Below are 19,634 nucleotides of genomic sequence, written 5' to 3' on the forward strand. Positions count from 1 at the left end.
CTGCTTGCCTCACCTTCGGCGGATTTCTCATTCAGACGCCACGCTCCTCACCTCCGTGTTACCTCGACCCAGCCTGCTGTGAGCCGCTGCTGCTCGCCGGACCCGCTACGCGGGTCCCGCTTCGCGGTCTCACAGCGGCTGTTAATCAACCACAAGGGGCATCACCTGGTGACCGGCAGGGCTGCGAGGGTAGAGCGGGTGGACTCCACGGACCAGGAGTCCCCGCGCGCCCGTTTCCAGCTGGGCTCCTCTCCCTGCCGGCCCCGCCCCCATCACAGCAAGTCTAAAGAGGCTGCTTGCCTCACCTTCGGCGGATTTCTCATTCAGACGCCACGCTCCTCACCTCCGTGTTACCTCGACCCAGCTGCTGCTCGCCGGACCCGCTCCGCGGCTCCCGCTTCGCAGTCTCACAGCGGCTGTTAATCAACCACAAGGGGCATCACCTGGTGACCGGCAGGGCTGCGAGGGTAGAGCGGGTGGACTTCACGGACCAGGAGTCCCCGCGCGCCCGTTTCCAGCTGGGCTCCTCTCCCTGCCGGCCCCGCCCCCTTGGTGACCTTTGCAAAGCTAGAAAAAGGAGTTGACATACCCGCTGCGCGGGAGCGCGCGGGAGGGCGCCGGGAGAAGCCCGGGACAAGGGCGGGACCGTCTTTGGCCGTCCGTGGTCGGACGAGGTTGGGTTGGGCCCAGAGTTCTGGTCAAAACCACATTTTGTCCCACTCCATTTAGTTGTATTTTGTACCTTTTACACCATCCCCCAAACATGGCATTAAGATCCGGCAAACAGCGCCTAGTGCATATACAAACTTCTAAGGGTGTTGTCTCTGGTCCTCTTGATGCTTTTATTACCAGAGCGACAGGAATACTAGAAAAAGAAATAGAAATGGTAGAACACAGACTGTCCCTGGATTTAGTTACCGGGAAACGTTCTTCAATTGGTGCCCTGGCACGTGTTAAAAGCCCTGCAACCAACGCTGCTTTTAATTGTATTTCTACCACAGAGACAGAGGCGATAGTCCATGTAGATGCAGATGGAGCAACAATATCCCCGCCCCATGACAATAGGGAACAGAACTCAAATACCAATCAGACAAGCTATGAGGCTGATAGCCGATATATTGAGGACGACGAGCGCAGTACGCCTGACGCTTCACAATCTAATGTTCCCACTTCCCCCATTATGCCCAATCCACAACAAGATACCACAAACCCCATTTCCCGGAAAAGAAAACATGTCTCAAGCCCACAGGGGGAAAAGATCCAAAAACAACCCAAAATTGATCTTACCAATAGGATGAGTTCTTCCCTCTCCCAGACCCACCAAGGTCTCCCAATGGTGTATTGTCCCTCACTAGCTCCCTCTGGGTCATCAAATCCTTGCCCAACCTGTCTTAGCAGCGATGATGTATTGTTGGCTAAGATGGAAGCAATGTTTAAAACTTTATTGCTCCCGGTTTTAGAGAGAACTAGGTTAATGACCGCTAAAATAGATGTTTTAGAATCAACTGTCAATACCAACATGGGCCTTCTGCAAAAATTAACAACACCCGTTACTGGGATGGGGGTTTGTAATTCCACAGGGGGCGTCAACCAAAGAGCGGGAAAACCTACAGCGATCCATCCAGGGACTTCAGCTGCTAATAACAACAAGAAACCCCTAACAGGGGGAAAATCAGCTGCTGTTACTTCAACCACTGTTAGTAGAGTTCCCGCAAAGGACATACCGAGGGACAAACGCCCAATAGCTGCCAATAATGCGCCAGTGAAACAACATTTGGCGAGTGGCACGTTAAATCAATCAATTAATACCCCAGTGCAAAAATCAACAATGGGTAAAGAGAAGATAAATCCCCAATCACATAGGTCCTAGAGGACGGATAATCGAAAAACACGACCAATACCCAGAGTTAACTTACCGCCAGAAGCGTCCCAATATACCATCGTTTTAACTGGGGTGGCCCCTTTAAGGGATGGTATTAAAGAGACCCAAGGGGACCTGCGGAATAAGGTTATATTTTGGTTAAATAAACATCGTCCCCTCCCTCCCTCATCCCCCACCGAAATCCTTTACGTAAGGAGAGTTGATTGGGTGGGTAAGGGTGTAAAAGACCTCGAAGGGGACTGTATTTTGATTTCCTTTAAAGACCCCTGGGTGGTGGACAGAATCCAAAGGAAAGCAAGATTTGCCCGTCTTGGTGATGTTCAGACCTTGCACCTTGGTTATTTTTACCCCCATACATACTTCAATTATCCAATGGGCCCCAATCAGTGGAAAACTAGAGGGGGGAGGTCTCGAGAGCCGATAACACCTTACCCCCCACAGTACCCTCCACAGTACCCCCCGTTCTTTAACCATTTTGAGGCGCTGTCAGATTTAGAATGGATTGACTGACTGCGTGCACCGACCCTGTCACCTAACCTGTCTACTGAGAACGAGGAAGGAGTGCAATATCTACACAACCCTGCTTTGGAATTAAACATGAACCACCAGCCTATGTCCTATAATAAAACTAGAACACCGGGGGGGTCAGTTGGGGAAGGGGTTTCTATTGTTAATGTAGAAGTTAACAGAATGAGTAATAGTCTAACAAGAGTTAGCTTACCTAATCCCCTTTCCCCTTCCAATGTCAGCAATAATCTTGTAGAAACAGATACATTGATATCAAACATTGTGTCTTGGAATGTAGCCGGAGCAAAGACCCGTTTGGACTCTGAGGACTGGTTGGAGTTCATTGATAAATATGAGGTTGTGCTACTGCAAGAAACTTGGGCTACAGCACCTATATACAAGGTTGGTTTTATAAACTTCTTTAAACCAGCAGTAAAGAGTACCAAAGGGCGGGCATCAGGGGGACTGACAATATGGGTAAAACAGGCCTGGGGTTACTCAGTTTCCGAATTGTATGTGGAAAACCCTGATATTTTGGCTATAAGGTTGCGTAAGGCAGGGGGTCAGGAGATGCTTATTATCAATATATATTCCAGAGGCCTCCCTGGTGGGCGATGCCCCCAGCTGATAGGTGTCCTAGACAACCTTTTAACTGGCTGGAACAAAGGAACATTTATTATGTTAGCTGGTGATATAAACTGCACAATTGAGCCACTCTATCTACCTGAGGATAATTGGGGGTTTGCAGAAGATGCCACATGGAAAATCCCAGAACTAACGAACCAAATACCAGTTAAAGCAACGGAGGCCGCTCTGAGTTGGACTGCTTTCTGTCTCACTTGGGGATTAAGGGCCGTAAATGGTCGCACCAAATCGGACATTGGAGCCAACTTCACATTTGACAATGGCGTGAGAAAGAGTCGTATTGACTATATTTTTTTAAAAATGGAATTTTGGAGCCTAATTGTTGACATGAAAATTGTTATGCGTCCGGAAAGTGATCACAACCCACTGTCTATGAAACTTAAAATGCATGATCTGATAAGACTAGCGGAACCAGATCCTAGGGGGCAAGGGGTTTTAACCTTATCAAATGACCGGAGGAGACTGAAATGGTCAACCATATCAAATGATGCAGTTATACAGGCTAGCATAGAAAATGTGGTGAAGCTTGCTTTAGATAATATGAGGACTGTTGTTGCTGGGAGGGGTCAGATCGAACTAGATAAGATTATGGGCATGCATGATAAATGTTTTTTCGAGCTTAAAAAACTTCTCTCGAAACCCTGTAAGAAAAGCACTGGGCATTTGCATGCCCCAAGGGCAAAATGGTACAACAGAGAGTGTAGGGAGGCCCATAGTTTTCTAATTGAGAAAGTCAAATCTAGAGATATGAGTGCAGTAAAGGTGGCTAGGCAAAGGTATAAAAGAGTACAATGGGAAGCAAAGAGGGAATGGGAAGATGATTTTTGGGCGGATCTTCTGGACGCCAGTAAGTCTAATAATCAGACCAAATTCTGGGACATTGTTAAATGTGGTAAGGATGGTGACTTTCGTATTCCATCCAACCACGTATCCCCGGAAGCCTGGATAAACCATTATTCCTCCCAATTTTGCTCAGAGGTCGTTGACTCCATGTCCACATTGAACCTGTCACATGTAATACCCCCTTGCGATGTGATCATGACCTTCACTGAAACAGAAACGGAGATAGCCCTAGGCCTAACAAAGCGGGGGAAAGCTCCTGGGTTGGATCAAATCCCAGCTGACCTGTTTAAGGCAAATACAGGCCTTTGGGTTCCCTATTTAACAAACATAGCCAACGCCATAGCGAGAGGAGCCCGTATCCCCAAAACATGGAAGGGGGCGGAGATTCTCCCTATACATAAAAAGGGAGACAGATCAAACCCAGGGAACTATCGCCCGATCAGCTTAATTGATTGTTTCCAAAAAGTTTTTGCTCGCATGATTTTGGCGAGAGTGCAGGGGTGGTTGGAACATGAAAAAATACTGTCCCCATTACAGGCGGGCTTTAGATCTGGCACAAGTACCATTGATCAGGTCCTACGTTTCTGTATGATCTTTTGGAAGGTTGTTATGCTTGGCGGTGGCACTATTTTTGCTGCCTTCATAGATTTGAAATCAGCTTTTGATCTGGTACTGAGGGGAAAATTATGGCAGGTTTTAAGGGACTTAGCTATGCCGGGTGAATTAGTTGAGATGATTATTAGACTACATGACGAGAATTTCGCCAGGGTAAGATGGGGAGCACAAGGTCAATTTACGGACTCGTTTCCAGTAACACGAGGAGTTCGCCAGGGGTGCGTTCTCGCTCCCACCCTTTTTTTACTCTTTATTGACCAAGTAGTCAAATTCTTCATGTCCACCCATACCGATGCTCCATCCTTGGCGGGGACTAAATTTCCTATGTTGATCTTTGCCGACGACACCCTTCTCCTATCAAAGACCCGGGGAGGCCTACAGCGGGCCTTAAACCATTTTGAGGAGTTTTGTAACAAAAATGATCTCCAGATAAATGTGGGTAAAACTAAGTTTATGGTTTTATCCAGGAAAAAACCAATACGTAGCAGTGTACAACTGAATGGGGTCAACTTGGACCAGGTTGACACCATGACGTATCTGGGGGTCACTTTGGATTGTCGTCTGTCCTGAAAGAACAAATAGAGACCCAGCAGCTAAAACTTGCCCAACTGACTGGATGTCTCCTACGTGAGCAAAAGAAATCCATTACAAAACGGGTCATCCCCGCCTTGCGAATATATGATGCCAAAATTAATGCCGCCACACTTTATGGGGCAGAGCTATGGGGGTTTATGGATCTTTCGAGTCTATACAGAATTCAGTGTAGATTTCTCCGCAACCTGGTAGGGTTGCCCCAATCAACCCCACTGATCCCTCTTTGCCATGATATGGGCTGTCTTCCAATAATGGACATGGCAAGATATAGAGTAGTGTCCACTTGGAGGCGCCTATGGACTTCGGAGGATCTCGTACTATTTGCAAAAGAGCTATCAGAAGTGAAGGCCATGGGGGGGTCTGAGCGGATCCCATGGCTCCGCTCGGTGAAAAAGAGCCTGTGTGATATGGGCTTAATCCATCTGTGGGTCTCCCCAGGCGCCAATACTTTTCCCTCGAAAAAGGAATTTAAGGATTTATTTTGGGCCTCAACCCGCCTTTCCCTGGCACATGCCTCTAGTTCTGAGGGTCTGACGGGGCGTTTTCTAAGCTTTAAGCTGGATCTTGCCCGCGAGACCTACTGGGATCTTATTACCAGGCCATTGGATAAAAAATTGTATCATCAATTTCGGGTGGGCTCATTACCCTTGAATTCCTTTACCTCATCCTGGGGCAAAACCTCCTCAAACCTTTGCAGATGTTGCCCTGATTGTAAAGAAACTGAGGGCCATTTTTTGTTCGCCTGTCCACAATATACAGAACCCCGCTCCAAGTGGTTAAAACCCATTTTTAAACGGTTGCCATGTAGAAAATCCTTGGATGCAATATGGGCCCTAAAAACAAATACCTCTGATTTTATTGTGATATGTTTGGCCAAGTATTTAGGTTGGGCCTGGGCAATCAGAGCTAGAAGGAATCTAACCTCTTCTTGGTCATATCCTGTAACGTGCAAAGTGTTTTTTGTGTGTGTTTATTGCATTTTCAGGATCAGTCTTATTTAATGTCTTGTGGTACATACAAATGTTTAATAACTTTTTAGCTGTGGATTTTAGTCCTATTGTAAATTTGATAATATGTTAAAGTTGATTTTATATAAGTGTTTGTACAATGCGGTGATTTTTGATTTGTTTACGAATGTTTTTTCTTTTTGTCTTTTATGATTTTATCATCGAAATAAAGACATTAAAACCTGAAAACCTGATCCTAGACGGAAGTGAATCTGACACGAGCCACTGTGGAAATGACTTCTACAATAGGTGGAGGGGTTAAAGCTGACTGCTCCCTTCATCAACAGGGCTGCAAAGCTTGCCAAATGCATACAATGTATGGTGGGAGGGAAACTTCACTGATGCACAAGTGCTTGAGGGGTCAGAGACATTGTAAGTAAGGCATGATTGGACGGGCAGACATGCTTACAGGTAGTTCGAACGGAATTAAAATAGGAAAATATACTCGTAGTGCGTCCCACCATGGGAGGCAGATCCTTTTCATACCTGGCTGCTAAAACATGGAACTCATGCCCCGCTTACCTGCGCCTCACCCAGAACCACCTAGCGTTCAGAAAGCAGCTTAAAACGTGGATATTTGACAAATAATCCTCCTCCCCTTCCTAAGCGCCTTGAAATCCTCTGGGTATGTAGTGCGCTATACAAATTTTATGACTTGACTTGACTTGACTTCGCATATTTAGAAATATTTATTTTCAAAAATGCGTAATGGAATAACATGGCAATGGATGAGAACTTTCAAACAGAAACCGCGGCGGTGAGATCTTATTTTTCGAATCAGTAAGAGTTTGTTAGAAAATGTTTTGAAAATTGGGAGCTAGGATGGCAATTGTAATCACCCTGAAAAGAACATTTGATTTCTTCTTTAAGAGTTGAGAATCTGCACAGGCTTTAATGAGGACACAGCTGAGTTCCAGCATCTCTGAAATAAAATGCTCACTTTACGGTTGGTATTTATGTATGTTTGAGTGTGCTGGGCTTCTTAGCAAGTGTACTGCTTTATTAGCTGAACAGGACCCCCGGTGTCTGCTTAAGGGTTATATATTTACATTTTGGTGGTGTCTCGGTGTGACAGTGCATCGACGTGCAAGAACACACAAGAAAAACTCCGCCACGTTGCAGTGTGCTGATTTTTTCTAGAACTGCACTCCAGGCAGAGAGCGGAGTGGGTAAAACTCTGCGAACTCCGTCAGCAAAGCGGAGTTTACCACCCACCCATGTTAATGTCTCTTCCTGCTGAGGAAGCAACGTCATCCTCCATTTAGTAGTATTGTTTATGCATCCATCGGCTTTTCCCCTTTAAGAAGATTCACTTTTCATAATTTTATGTGTAATGTGAATAATTATAACATCATAAATTACAATCATTTTTAAATTTCATGTTCATGATCACAACAAGAATAACATAATATGCTTATCTCAATATTGAAATAAATAGTTTCCTTAAGAGGTTGTAAAGTACAAAGATAAATTTAAAGTGATTAATTTTGAATCATTACAAAAAGACATAATTTAGAAGGTACATTTTAATTTATTTTTGTATTAAAAAGTATTGCTTGTGGGTCCAACGTACCATTAATATGTATGAGAAATAAATGTTTAAACATTTCCATCCTGTTTAACAGTTTATGTGTGAGATCGTGTTCAATACCTGTAGCTTGAAAAACTATATTTGTTTAAGATCAAATATATCATCAACAGGTTTCTGCAGAAACCCAACTAAATTTCCCTTTACAGTGATTAATATATTTGTTAAGTAAGCCTTTGATATTTTTTTGCCACATTTCCCAAGCAAATAAATAACAGTCTTGAAAATACAACCCCAGAAGACACTGATAATAATGTGCTCAGGCAGACCTAAAAAATAACACCAGCCATAAACTATCTTTTCCTAGAAGCAACGGGTTAGGGCAACAGAGCTGGGAACTTCTGGCCTTGCACTGCCGTCTCTAACCATAAGGCTGTATATCTGCTGCATGAAATCCACGCATGAGGGCACACATGTAATCATAAACTTCTTAAAATTGTTTGTTCCCATTGGTTGATACAAATTGTTAAATGTAAATGTAAATGTAAATGTATAGGCATTTATATAGCGCACTACTTACCCGGAGGGTCCCAAGGCGCTTCGACCGCTGCGAAACCCTTCCTGGCTTCCCTGAGAGATGGTCCCTTAATGGGTATCTCCAGGGTGAGACCAGGCATCCCCGGCGGTCTGGTGGGGCCGTTAGTGAAGATGAGGCAAGCTAATGCCCAGAGTTGCCGAGTGTGATCGCTGATCAGAGTGGGCACCGAGGCGAGAGAATTATCGAGTCCGCTGACCCTGGTCCAGAAACCTGCCGCGCCGGGAATCGAACCCTGGTCCCGGGCCGTCCTCTGCTCTCGGGTCTGCCGCCTCTAACCAGTGAGCCACACTACTTCAAAGAGTTATTTTCTTAACTGTGTAGTTCGTGCCAGGCAGTGCACTAATCACACAAATATTTTCTGGAAAAAATCAAACGTTTGACAGGAAGAGATGCATGCATCTGTATGTGTAACATTGATGTGTTTCACAAAAGTAAATTGAAAAATAACCTATGAACTCTTTTGAGATGTGTCTTGTATGCAATGCATACATACATTACATACACGTAAATTGTAGACTGGATTTTAAAAATTGATGTATCAAGAAAATGTCAGGAAAGTGGATGACAACGAATGAAAAATTGGTTAGAACCCCCAAAATTGTACCTATTTGGGCTTCATGAATACCTAAGTATACTCATTCTTTCTCCACCCATACTTCCATCTCAAGACCTCTTTGACAACATAGCTTAAGTCTGCGGAAATACCCAATGAATTAATGCATGCTTAGCTATAAAAGTACAATATATACTTACTGCAACACACTCTAGTCAACCGCGGTCTCCCTTTACAGCCTAGCAAGCGCTGTCAAGATCAATTCCAGTCTCTGGTCCAAAGAATAAATGCTTAATTTTCCTATTGCCCCTTTGCTCACCCAATTTATTGAATATGCCACAGGCCTGTCCTCCAACTGCTGGCGCTTTTATGCAATCATTACAAGCTTCTCTTGCTTCAGAGGCTCCTACAGTTATGATGCTTGCATTGCTCACTCCATTATTAAATACGAACTACAGAGATTTAAAAAAAGAGTTGTCTGTCTATAGGATAGTTTCTAATTATCAAAGACTAAGATTCTTTTGGTAATCTATATGAAGGGTTTTGGTCTGGGAAAGGGTCTCGTAGCTGCTTAGATTGGGGAGCATCTTCCAACAGACGTTGACACTGTGGGATCACCACACTCTACTGGTATCATCTAGGTCATGTGGGCCAGATCTGGACTTCGGTTAACACTTTCAGCACGTGGCCTGGTTGCCATTATTCTCTGTTTCTCAGCCACGAGGTTTCTCAAGGATCCTCCATCATGACTTTGAGTGAGTCTGTCAATACATTTCTTTCTTCAGGATTGGTTCCAACAGTTCTGAAGTATGCCGTGCTTAATCCCTATTTAAACAACCAGGAGCAAAGCCAATAGAGGTTTTGCTTTTTCAATGATTATTGTTTGCAGCTATTGGCTTTGCCAATGCTTGTTAAATTGTGCCAACATTGGCAAAGCATAGAGGGGCAGCCAGCCATCTGGCAATGCAGTTATCTATGTTACAAAACGATGCCGCACTGCTTGTACATGCACCTTGGTGGCCATCTTGTAAATGTTGAAAATATAGTTCAAAGATAATGGCAATTGGGTGCCACAATGCAAAGCCATGTCCATTTTGGAAGTATATAGATAACATTCTTTCTGTTCTATGTTTCCAAGACGGCCGCCATGTTGGGTCCTCAGACAACATGACCGCCATCTTGGAAGTATAAAAATGTAATTCCAGTATGGGCAGACGCTGCTACTGGATTTGCCAAGGCGGCCTAAAATTTACAAGCACATTGGCAAAGGCCAATAGCAGTGGAGAGCAGCAGGTAGTGGGAGAGAGGTGGGGGAGCAAGGGAGCAAGAGTGAGACTTTGTGCCACTGCAATGTTTGGTGCTGAGGAGGAAGACAATGAATACAAATAAGGTACTTGGGAGGAGGGGGAGGGATAGGAACAGAGAATGATGGTGGGTGTGGAGAGAGAGATGAGGGTGTCAAGGAAAAGAGCAGCAGCCAATGTTAGACCAGCACACTTGAAAGTGAGAGAGAAAAAGAAAGAAATGAAGAAGAACTTGCACTTTCATGGTGCAATAAGTCACAAATGCTTTAAAGAACAAGTTACTTACCTTCGATATTGCCTTATCTGGTTGAGATTCTATCTATCTGCAGATTCCTTACCTTAGAATTATCCCCAGGTGCCAGACTGGATTCAGAAAATCTTGAGCAGTACCCCTGCACACCGGTAGGTTGCGTTGTTCGGCTCCACATTGGCATCATCAACGCCTGAAATGATGAGCGTGATGCCTATATAGGCAAACACAACCCCAGTGCGCTGACCATCAATTACTTTTCATGACCTTTCCACACCGGAAGCGCAGCGTTAAGATGGCTGCTGATGTACAGTTGTGCAGCACTAAGGGCCTCAGAGGATGACTTTATGCAGAAATTTGTTCGCAGAGAGGTGAGGATGGGAGGTCGGTAAAGAATCTTTTAACACTTCCATGTTACAGAAGTGGGGTCAGAATAGTTCTAAAGTATGCAGTAGTTACCCTATTAATTGATCTCAATACAAACAGGTTAATTATTTATCGTCCCTACGGGCCAAAGTGTTTGAAAATACTATACTTTTATATTCAAGCAATTACCAATATTTCTCAGGCACAGGGACTACTCTTTCAGATATCAAAGATGACAACTTCGTAGAAATGGAAACAAGTTGGGTGTGGGCTTTGGTGCTGGTAGCTCTTTCAGCGCTGTTTGAATCCGTGGACCAATCCAATTGACAACCTTGTCTATCTTATGCAGACCAATGTGGGCAAGTCCTGGGCTGATGTGCCTCCTTCCTTTCCTCATCCTCTCAATGTGTGGCCCTGCCACCATTTATGTCTACTCCTCAGCCACTGGCTTGTGGTCATCCCTCAAAAATACGTTTGGTTATATCATCCATTTTAATGAACTATCCTTTTAAACTGACACACACCGCACACACACCTTCATTAAACTCCGGGTCCTTGAAGCCACTCCTGGTGTCTTTGCATGATGCATGCTGGTGAGAGATTCAGGGATACCTGCGCATGATCTTATACTAAATCACTCGAAGACGGAAGGTGTTTCTTCTCAATGTTGACCTTTGGTCGACTCACAACTCTCTAATATCATCATAGGCCAATGACACCTATTCAGCTAAACAACATAAGGATTCTGCTTTACTTGCAATCATTTCCACAGGTTGCCACTGTAGATCAGATTTGTTGGTTCCAGCTGAGGACTTTTAGACAGATTTTTCAATCATTTCACTGTATAGCAGCTGTTCTTGCCTTACTCATCTCATGGCTTAATTATGGTAACATCTATTTAGATATTCCAAAGCGTGCATTAACCAAGCCTCAGAGTGAAGTTTGACTGCAAGCATGCTCGTCAACCGATCATAATCGCAATGTGTCTGTGCCTCCGGAGCCATGCGCACTTTACACTCGCTTCCAGTCAGGAGACTCTGTGGTCTCCAACAAGCCTTGTACGAAATATGCTGTCCCTTGTGTGTTTTTGTAAATACAACCTCTCTTGTAAAGTGCACTCCTTGTCCCATTTAGAGCCACAATGCGCATCAGAGTGAGGCCGCCTATTTTCATTTCTGAGCGTGCAGAATTAAAATAAATTACACCTGGTCATCAGAAAAGTTTGTAACATATTGAAGGTACACATCTCGCCTGTGCCAATATGCCTTCTAGGGAGACTGTTGCACACTATACAACTCTAATAACATAACAACAAGGCCAGCACAAGGTACAATAACATTTGTACCGAGCTTACGCATAAAAAGCTCAGAATCCTTAAGAAGGCACGAGGAGGTGTGCCACTCGAGGCAGTGTTTTCTAGTAATGTTTAAGAAGGGTTGCCAAGTATGGTAAAATTAGTAGTTTACAAGAAATAAGCAGAAAGCAAAGATAGTTGTGATTGCCATTTTAAACGTAAACATAAGCATATGTAATGCTTGCACTTCATAAATTATCCATACACATGGTTACAAAAACTGGTGTAAATCGGCTTTGTACAAGAACCTTCGACATGCATGTTGTACACCTGAGGGTTGGATGTCAGAATATCGTTAGCAAAAATATCGTCTCAGAGAAATATCGATTCCTAAATATTTATTTACAAAAATAGAATCCTGATGGGTGTAGATTTTCTATTATTAGCTTCAACAGGGCAAATGTTTTGTAAACTACATTTAGGACCAGTGGCAGCTGCTCCCACAAATCGGTAGAGGGGTAGGGGGCGAGGATGGGGGAGGTGTAAAGATTATAAGATCAATGGCCAGCCGCCTCTGTCCTTTACGTCTTCTTTTCCTGGCTTCTCTGTTACCCGGAAGCAGGAAGCACACGTGCTCCTTAAGCCGATCATACGCTGCAATGCAGCATTGTGATTGGTCTGCGCGTCATGGCTCGGAGCTCAGACAGCCTGGTTGGAGAACGTGCAAAGTGTGCATGAATGTTTGGTCGGTTCGAGACTGCCGGACAAACATTCATGCGCACTTACAAAGTGTGCTAACCACTCCCCCTGCTCCTGTCGTCAGAGCAACCCCGCAGGCTTCACAAAACTGCCTCAGCACGGAAGAATAAAATGATAATAACCTTGCATTATAATGTTTCCAATTTTTGAAGTGCTGAAAGGCAGTGGGGTGATGCTTCTCCGCCTTAGTGGAGGAGCCGCCCCTGTTTAGGATACAATATTTCGGTCACATGATATTTTAGTTACGATAGTCTGGTACCATACCACACAGGTGTTACATGGAAATGCATCTGAATGGACAAAAAGGGTAGAATAACACACATCGGTTACGTTAATAAGCTTTTCAACCTTAACACACCAAATTGTACACCTTTGGGAGCACGAGACCAATTAGAACGTCCAATTCATTGTTATGCATTGCATTTTCTTCCTACAGGTCTCAGTGAGCATTGCACACTAGCTTTAATTTTGGCAAATGTAATAAAAAGCTCAAGAAAATAATGTCTCTGAACACATCAGTGTGATCAGGCCAGTAAGCCCAATTTGCAAACGCTTGCCATAATTAAGCCCGTGTGGTTTTCAAAACATTCCAAGCGCTGTAATAACAAAGGACTGGTTTTCAGGTCGCAAAGGTGGCATCTCATTTGCTAAATGCAATACTCAGCCTATTCTAGGAAATGGTCACAATGCACAGAGGAATAACGTCACTGTAAACAAATTAGGCTGCCTATAGAAGAGACATCAAGCTTACAAAAGGCATTCAATAATACCTCCTGGTAGATGGCACATACCTTATGGCAAGTGGATCATGAACAATACATTTTCCAGAGGACACCTCTAAAAATTAATAAATATAGCTTCGAAGGAGCAGACCACAATACAAAACACCTGGTTTCAAAATGAATCCACAGTACTGTCACAGACATAGCAGCATGATTTAAGAGTACACAGTGTTTCCGTCTTCCTTCAATCAGAAATGTGTAAAATCCGAAAATACATGAGCAAGTACAAAAGGAGTGCCTCTCAGAAATTTAGTGCACTTTTGGTAAACATCAGGAGTTTGTTACAGCCTTTTCCTTCGTCTCGTTTCTCTTTTCCTCTAGAACGCAGCGGAAAATTGTTTTCAAGGTGGCATGTACAAATGGCCAAGTTTCCGAATCCGAAGAAACCTAGTAAATAAAAAACAACAAAAAAAATCTGATATAGTCTGTGACATTCCTATAAAAATGTAGCACGTGTATTTCAATAGTATAGCTTTATATAAATATTCAGAAATTCAGGTCCTCAACTCCATGATAAGTTTCAATGTACGTTTTCCCTCAGAAATGGACGTTCACTACTTCTCTGACACTATTAACATCTTGGAGCTGGGTCTACATAATCTTTTATGGTTAAATGGTGGCCACTTACGATTAAGAATATGAACATTGCCGTAGTATGCCATAGTTTAAGGCAAGTTGTTTACAACTAATATTTTTAACGGGTGTTTATTTACATTTTTCATACATATTTGCACCAAAATTGACTCACAAACACATAAGTATGGACCGGTGCACAGTTAAAAAAGGATGGAGCATGGAAGCAGTGCGTATATATTTTTTTTACAAAGTACACCCTAAATGGACTGCAAACAGGTGGTGGCTAGTGATCTTTCAAAGTGGTGCGATGTAATCCGTGACCCGAATCCAGAGTAATAGTCAAGCGAGCAAGCCCAACTTCTCCCTCAAATGCTCACTCATTTTCTCACTTACAAGCACACACCTATTGTCTCGTGCACACTGAACTCGTGTTCACTCACTCTTTTGCTCACACATACTCACTGCCTCACTCATATTGGGTAACACACATTGTCCCATTCAGATACTGTTTCACACACTGCCTCACTCACTGTGTTACTCAAGCTCGCACACTGTCTCATACACACATTCCTAAATGTACTCACATACTCACAAACTCTCTGACTCACACACTCACTTACTCTGATGCTCATTCACTGTCTCATTTATATAGTACACTTTACATCCTCACTGCCATGCACACTAGCACACGGTCTCAGTCATACGCTGCCCCACTCACATGCTCACCAGCTGTCTCACTCTAATGCACACACATGGCTAGTCTCACTTGCATACTCATACACTATCTCACTTAAGTGCTCACTCTCACTCAGACGTGCACACACACATCGTCCTGCTGCACCACACACACAACTTTCAAAGAAACTTTTTTTTTACTTACCCCTCTGCCTGCCTGGGACTAACTTCAGATCCTCAGATGCCTTTGCTCCATTTGGAGGTGTGCCTCAAGGCACCCAATAAGGAAGCTGGCAGACGGAGGCTGTTTAGTGAATCAGCATGGAGCCAACATCAGAGTCCATGCTGATACTCTGCACAGGGTCCAGCTTTAAGCCTCCTGGTTTTTGACACCATCCGTTTCCCGAAGCGGCAGCTCCTCCGCTATGGCGAAGGTGCATTGCCCTCCCCATAGACCCCCCCCCCTCACCCACCAGTATCCTTAAACATGAAAAATAAAACAATAATAATTATTATCGTGTTTTTTTCTATCGGCCGAGTTTTGGTGGTAGGGGCATTGCGAGGTCGAGGGAGTCGGGGACAGGAACGAGAGGAAGTGTTTCGCACTGGTATCAGTGCTTATGATGTCCGGCCAAACCATCAAGCTGTCTCAAACCCGAGCAGCGTTGACAGGTTGGAGACAACAGGCACAGGCTTCCAGTATAAATGGGAGCGCAAATTCAAGGTGCACGGGCCAATCCTGACACTGCTTTCATGCTGCCACCAGCAGTGGAGTCTGGGAGCCTGGGCCTGCAGTGGAGAGGAGCTTAGAAGAGTGTGATGCGGCAGTCCGGCATATACATAAAAAAAATATATTTGTGTTGTCTGTTCCCAGCCTGCCTCCCTCTGCCCCGCCACTCTTCCGAGATACAGGCCACTAATGCTTTTCCCAGCTTTTTAACGAGTTGCGACAGGCTGTTTGGTGTATAGCTGCTTGTATTGTAGCGTTTAAGCCTAAAGTGCCAGCATCAACCGTTGACAGTAATGCCGCAGTGTGTTGAAAAGCACAAGGGAACCAATAAGCAATTGGTCAGGGACCTTGTGTAAGTTAACTATTTCTAAAGACAATGGTCCCTAGACAGTATTCTAGTACAGTACAAATTAATATAGATAAGTGCAATATTTCTGTCCATAATATATATTAAATACCTGTTCGGCTGGACAGAAATATAGCACTGATTGAGTCTTTATTAATTCGTACTGTACTAGAATACTGTCTAGGGACCATTGTCTTTAGAAATAGTAATGCTGCAGTGTCACAAATAATAGATACTGAGGCATGGTAGGCACCCATGGCCAGTGCCATGACTTCGCAGCCGGGTCAATCGGTCTCATGTAAGCGCAACAGTTGTCACTGCCTGGCTCGGGCAGTGTGGCCCGAGGGTCGGCATTTCTTTCTGCTAAGCAAACAATAAATTATGTTTTAACATTCACTGCTTGTATAATTGCTAAGGAAGTTCATTTTATCCTGTAAAAGTAGTAAAATGGAGGCATTAAAATGCCAAGTCAGATTTCTAGAAAACACCAAAAGAAACAAGCGTTTACAATGCTAAAGGTCTTGCATTTTCGAAAGATTGAGCTATTGGCATTGTAAATGACAATGCTTTTTATTTATGTGTTGGTTTTCAAAACCACTGGGGGTGAGTGTCTGAAAAGTTTCAGCGCTCCACCCATCAAATCCTTGTGTTTGTATTATCATTTACAATGCCAATAACTGAAACTCTGTCAAATGCGAGACCTATTGCTTTGCAAATGCTTGTTCAGAAGGGACTCTGGAACGCTGTGAGACAAGTGGGAGACAGAGTTGGGCAGGGAGTTCAATGAAACTGAATGAAGCCAGACACTAGCACATCCTGTCACCACGGTCGGAAACACCACGTTCAAACTCATTACATTTTAAATACTACATATAGTATCCTTGACTCCTAAGAATATTTATCAAGTTTTTTATTGGAGCTGGTGCTTTCCATCTGAGGTGCTTGTGGCTAAATGCCGACATGAAATATAAGTTGAGAACTATACCCAAAGGTATCATAGCGCTTTGCATGAGCATCATTTGCGTTACAGATGGGGACATTAATTTTTTGGGGTTAGGCACAGGGAGATTAATTAATTAAAGTAATGTGCTGAGAATCACAGGGAGTTGAGCGTCTTTGCCGAGGCTCAAATCCGGTTCCCCAGCTTTGAGGTTGACTGTCCTAGCCGTTAGGCCACATACTGGCCCCTAATAACTTGCAAGGTTTAAGATTATCAAGCACTCTAAAAAATGCAACTATGGCTTAGCCCTGCTAATAGCCTGATTCTCTGCATAGATGGTCAATGGAAAATCAGTGCCAGCCCCTCTCCCTGCAAAGATGATGTAGCTTAATTCGGTTGTCTCCTGCGCTGAATCCGAGCGCAAGCTGCTTAGACACGAGGAAGCCAGCTGGCTTAGAAACTGCCCCCTTCACTAGAATGGAATGAGCTACTCACACATTTTAGACTCTAACCCAAAAACAAGCAATAAAAGAGGTCACCCAGGGGCATGTGTGAGAGGGTTAAAAATATACATTACGTTCAGGACAGAAGATCCATATACAGTTAATTACAGCAGCGGGTGAGGAAGTGACACCAGTCTCTGCTTCCAGCTCTTCAGCACAAGGCGAGGGCATTGTAAACTATCAGCACAGGCCTCCCTCTCTGTCTGCATGGCTACCCTGCTCTGCTAAGAGGCAGGCCAGGCTGGAGCTTGCTGACTGATTAGGAGGGGGAGGGAGAGCAGAGAAAATACACATGAAAGAAAGCAAAACCAGCGCAGCGGTGACAAAGTATGTTCACAATTATTAAAACAAACAACCAAGTGGGAGCCATGGTGGGGGAGGCACCAGTAAAAAAAGAGGGGGTGGTAGGAAGAATGCTATATCTGAATGTAGGCAGCTAGGGCGCTGAAGCTAAACACAGACAAACAGCAACAGAGCAGGAAACCCCAAAAAATAGTCCCCCATAGAACAGATAGCGAACCATAGCAGAATGAGGCAGTGTTAAGTCACTGCTCTGTGGGAGGAACAGAAGAAAGAAAGGAGGGACAAACAGGCAAGACTGACCACTAGAAAGCAGGGATTTTTGAAGGACACTGACACAGAAAAATGAAAAGCAATGGCAAGAAAGGGGATGTACTTGATGCCCACAGACTGATTACAGCAGGTCTCAAAGAGACAGCTGCGCTGTCTAGCTCGACCAATAACATTGTGAAAATCAACCTTAATTCACACTTGCTAATCAACATAAGAGTAACAAAGAACAAAAACACATGACTCCATACAGTACCACGACACGTCAAACAGTGCAATACATTATTAAAGTAGAGCTGAGGTGATATTTAAGCAAATATTTCCTTTGGTGCTTTGCAGCTATTGTCTAGTTATGGCATTGGTGTCGCTTGAGAGTGCAAATTTAGTTTGGCATCTCGGTAGTGGCATTTCACGATATTTAAGGCTTCAGCTGACTGTGCTTCTGCATGCCATTTGTTTAAATTTTCAATACATTATGACTTTTTACAATCACACCTGATGAAACAATCTAACTCAGACCATCTTGTAATGAAGGAGTGATTTTTGCTGCAGCGGTTCATAATTACCTTTCAATCGAGATTAACCTCTGGTGAAGACGTTTTTGCAGTGGAGTGTTACTTTTAAAGCAGCATAACTGTTGAAATCTGAAAACATCCTGATGTTTAAAACGTCATACTTTTCTCTGAGTATTGTGGTTCATGAAAGCACGAATATAGGATAAAAATATCTCCTAAAGAAAAAACCTTACTGATTTTATAAACCCATTCTGAAATGGAATATGTTAAACCTGGCATCATTGGTGTGGGTTTCCCTAAAATTTTTGCATTTGCCGCCTCTTATTTTGCTGTGTGTTGGACTTTGTTTTTGCTGGTCTAGATGTCTTGGGTAATTTGCCACTGCTGTTCAGTGCCAAAGTGCACGTGCTCCCTGTAAATTGTTATGGATGAGTGATTCCATGATTGGCATATTGGATTTATTAGTCAGCCCCTAGTACAGTGCACTGTGTGTGCTCAGGGTCTCTAAATCAAATGTTGCAAAAGGCAAGTGGGCCTGCAGCACTGATTGTGTCACCCATATAAGCAGCCTGTAAAAGTAACTCAGATCTGCCACTGTAGTAAATGTGCACAGTTTGGTACTGCCATGTTAACTTGGCAAATCCACCCACTTGCCAGGCCCTACCCTTCGATTTTCTTACATGTTAGTTACCCCTAAGGTACTCCTGTGGGCAGGGTGCAGTGTATGTGAAAGGTAGGACATGCCTTGGTGTGTGTGGCATTTCCTGATAGTGAAATACTGTCAAATTCGTTTTTCCCTATTGTTTAAAAAAAATCTTTTTATTAAAAGAACAGGCTCCAAAAACAGTGGCATACTGTAAAGCATCAGATAGTCCGTGGACGTACAGAAGGCAAGGTCAGGCATAATACAGTATTTGAACGTTTCGATCTGCTGAGCAATACAAAGATACAGACACATCATTCGCAAGTTTTGGATACAGACTGGGTGTCCATTAACTCCCCTCTATACATTCTCCATGCTGCCCATATTTTCTACCCCTTCTTGGGACACCCTCTACTTTTATAAATCACTTTCTCAGCCCTCTGGCACCAATCTAGGGTTTTTCCCTATTGTTAGACTATCTGTTCCAATAGGATAGAATGGGGGGTGCTTATACAATCTTATAAGCATAACCGCCCCTGGTAACCTAGTACGTCAGATGCTGTTCGACCGGTGATACGTGATTTTCCCTTGGCCACCATGCCTATTTCT

General features: G+C 43.8%; 1 protein-coding gene across 2 annotated transcripts in view; it reads right to left on the bottom strand.

Moving 5' to 3' along the window:
- Window positions 1-7,604: 7,604 nt before the first annotated feature.
- PTPDC1 (protein tyrosine phosphatase domain containing 1) overlaps window positions 7,605-19,634 on the bottom strand; it is a 370,176-nt gene continuing 358,146 nt past the window's right edge. The window contains exon 12 of one of the 2 annotated variants that reach the window (XM_086939169.1): window positions 7,605-13,914. In XM_086939169.1, coding sequence (XP_086795295.1) covers window positions 13,798-13,914 — 117 coding nt within the window. In that variant the 3' untranslated portion in view covers window positions 7,605-13,797. The remainder of the gene's footprint in view (window positions 13,915-19,634) is intronic. The other variant, XM_086939170.1, reaches the window with a different exon arrangement.

The sequence above is a fragment of the Lissotriton vulgaris genome, chromosome 9, assembly GCF_964263255.1.
Source record: "Lissotriton vulgaris chromosome 9, aLisVul1.2, whole genome shotgun sequence".
Classification (NCBI taxonomy): Eukaryota; Metazoa; Chordata; class Amphibia; order Caudata; family Salamandridae; genus Lissotriton; species Lissotriton vulgaris.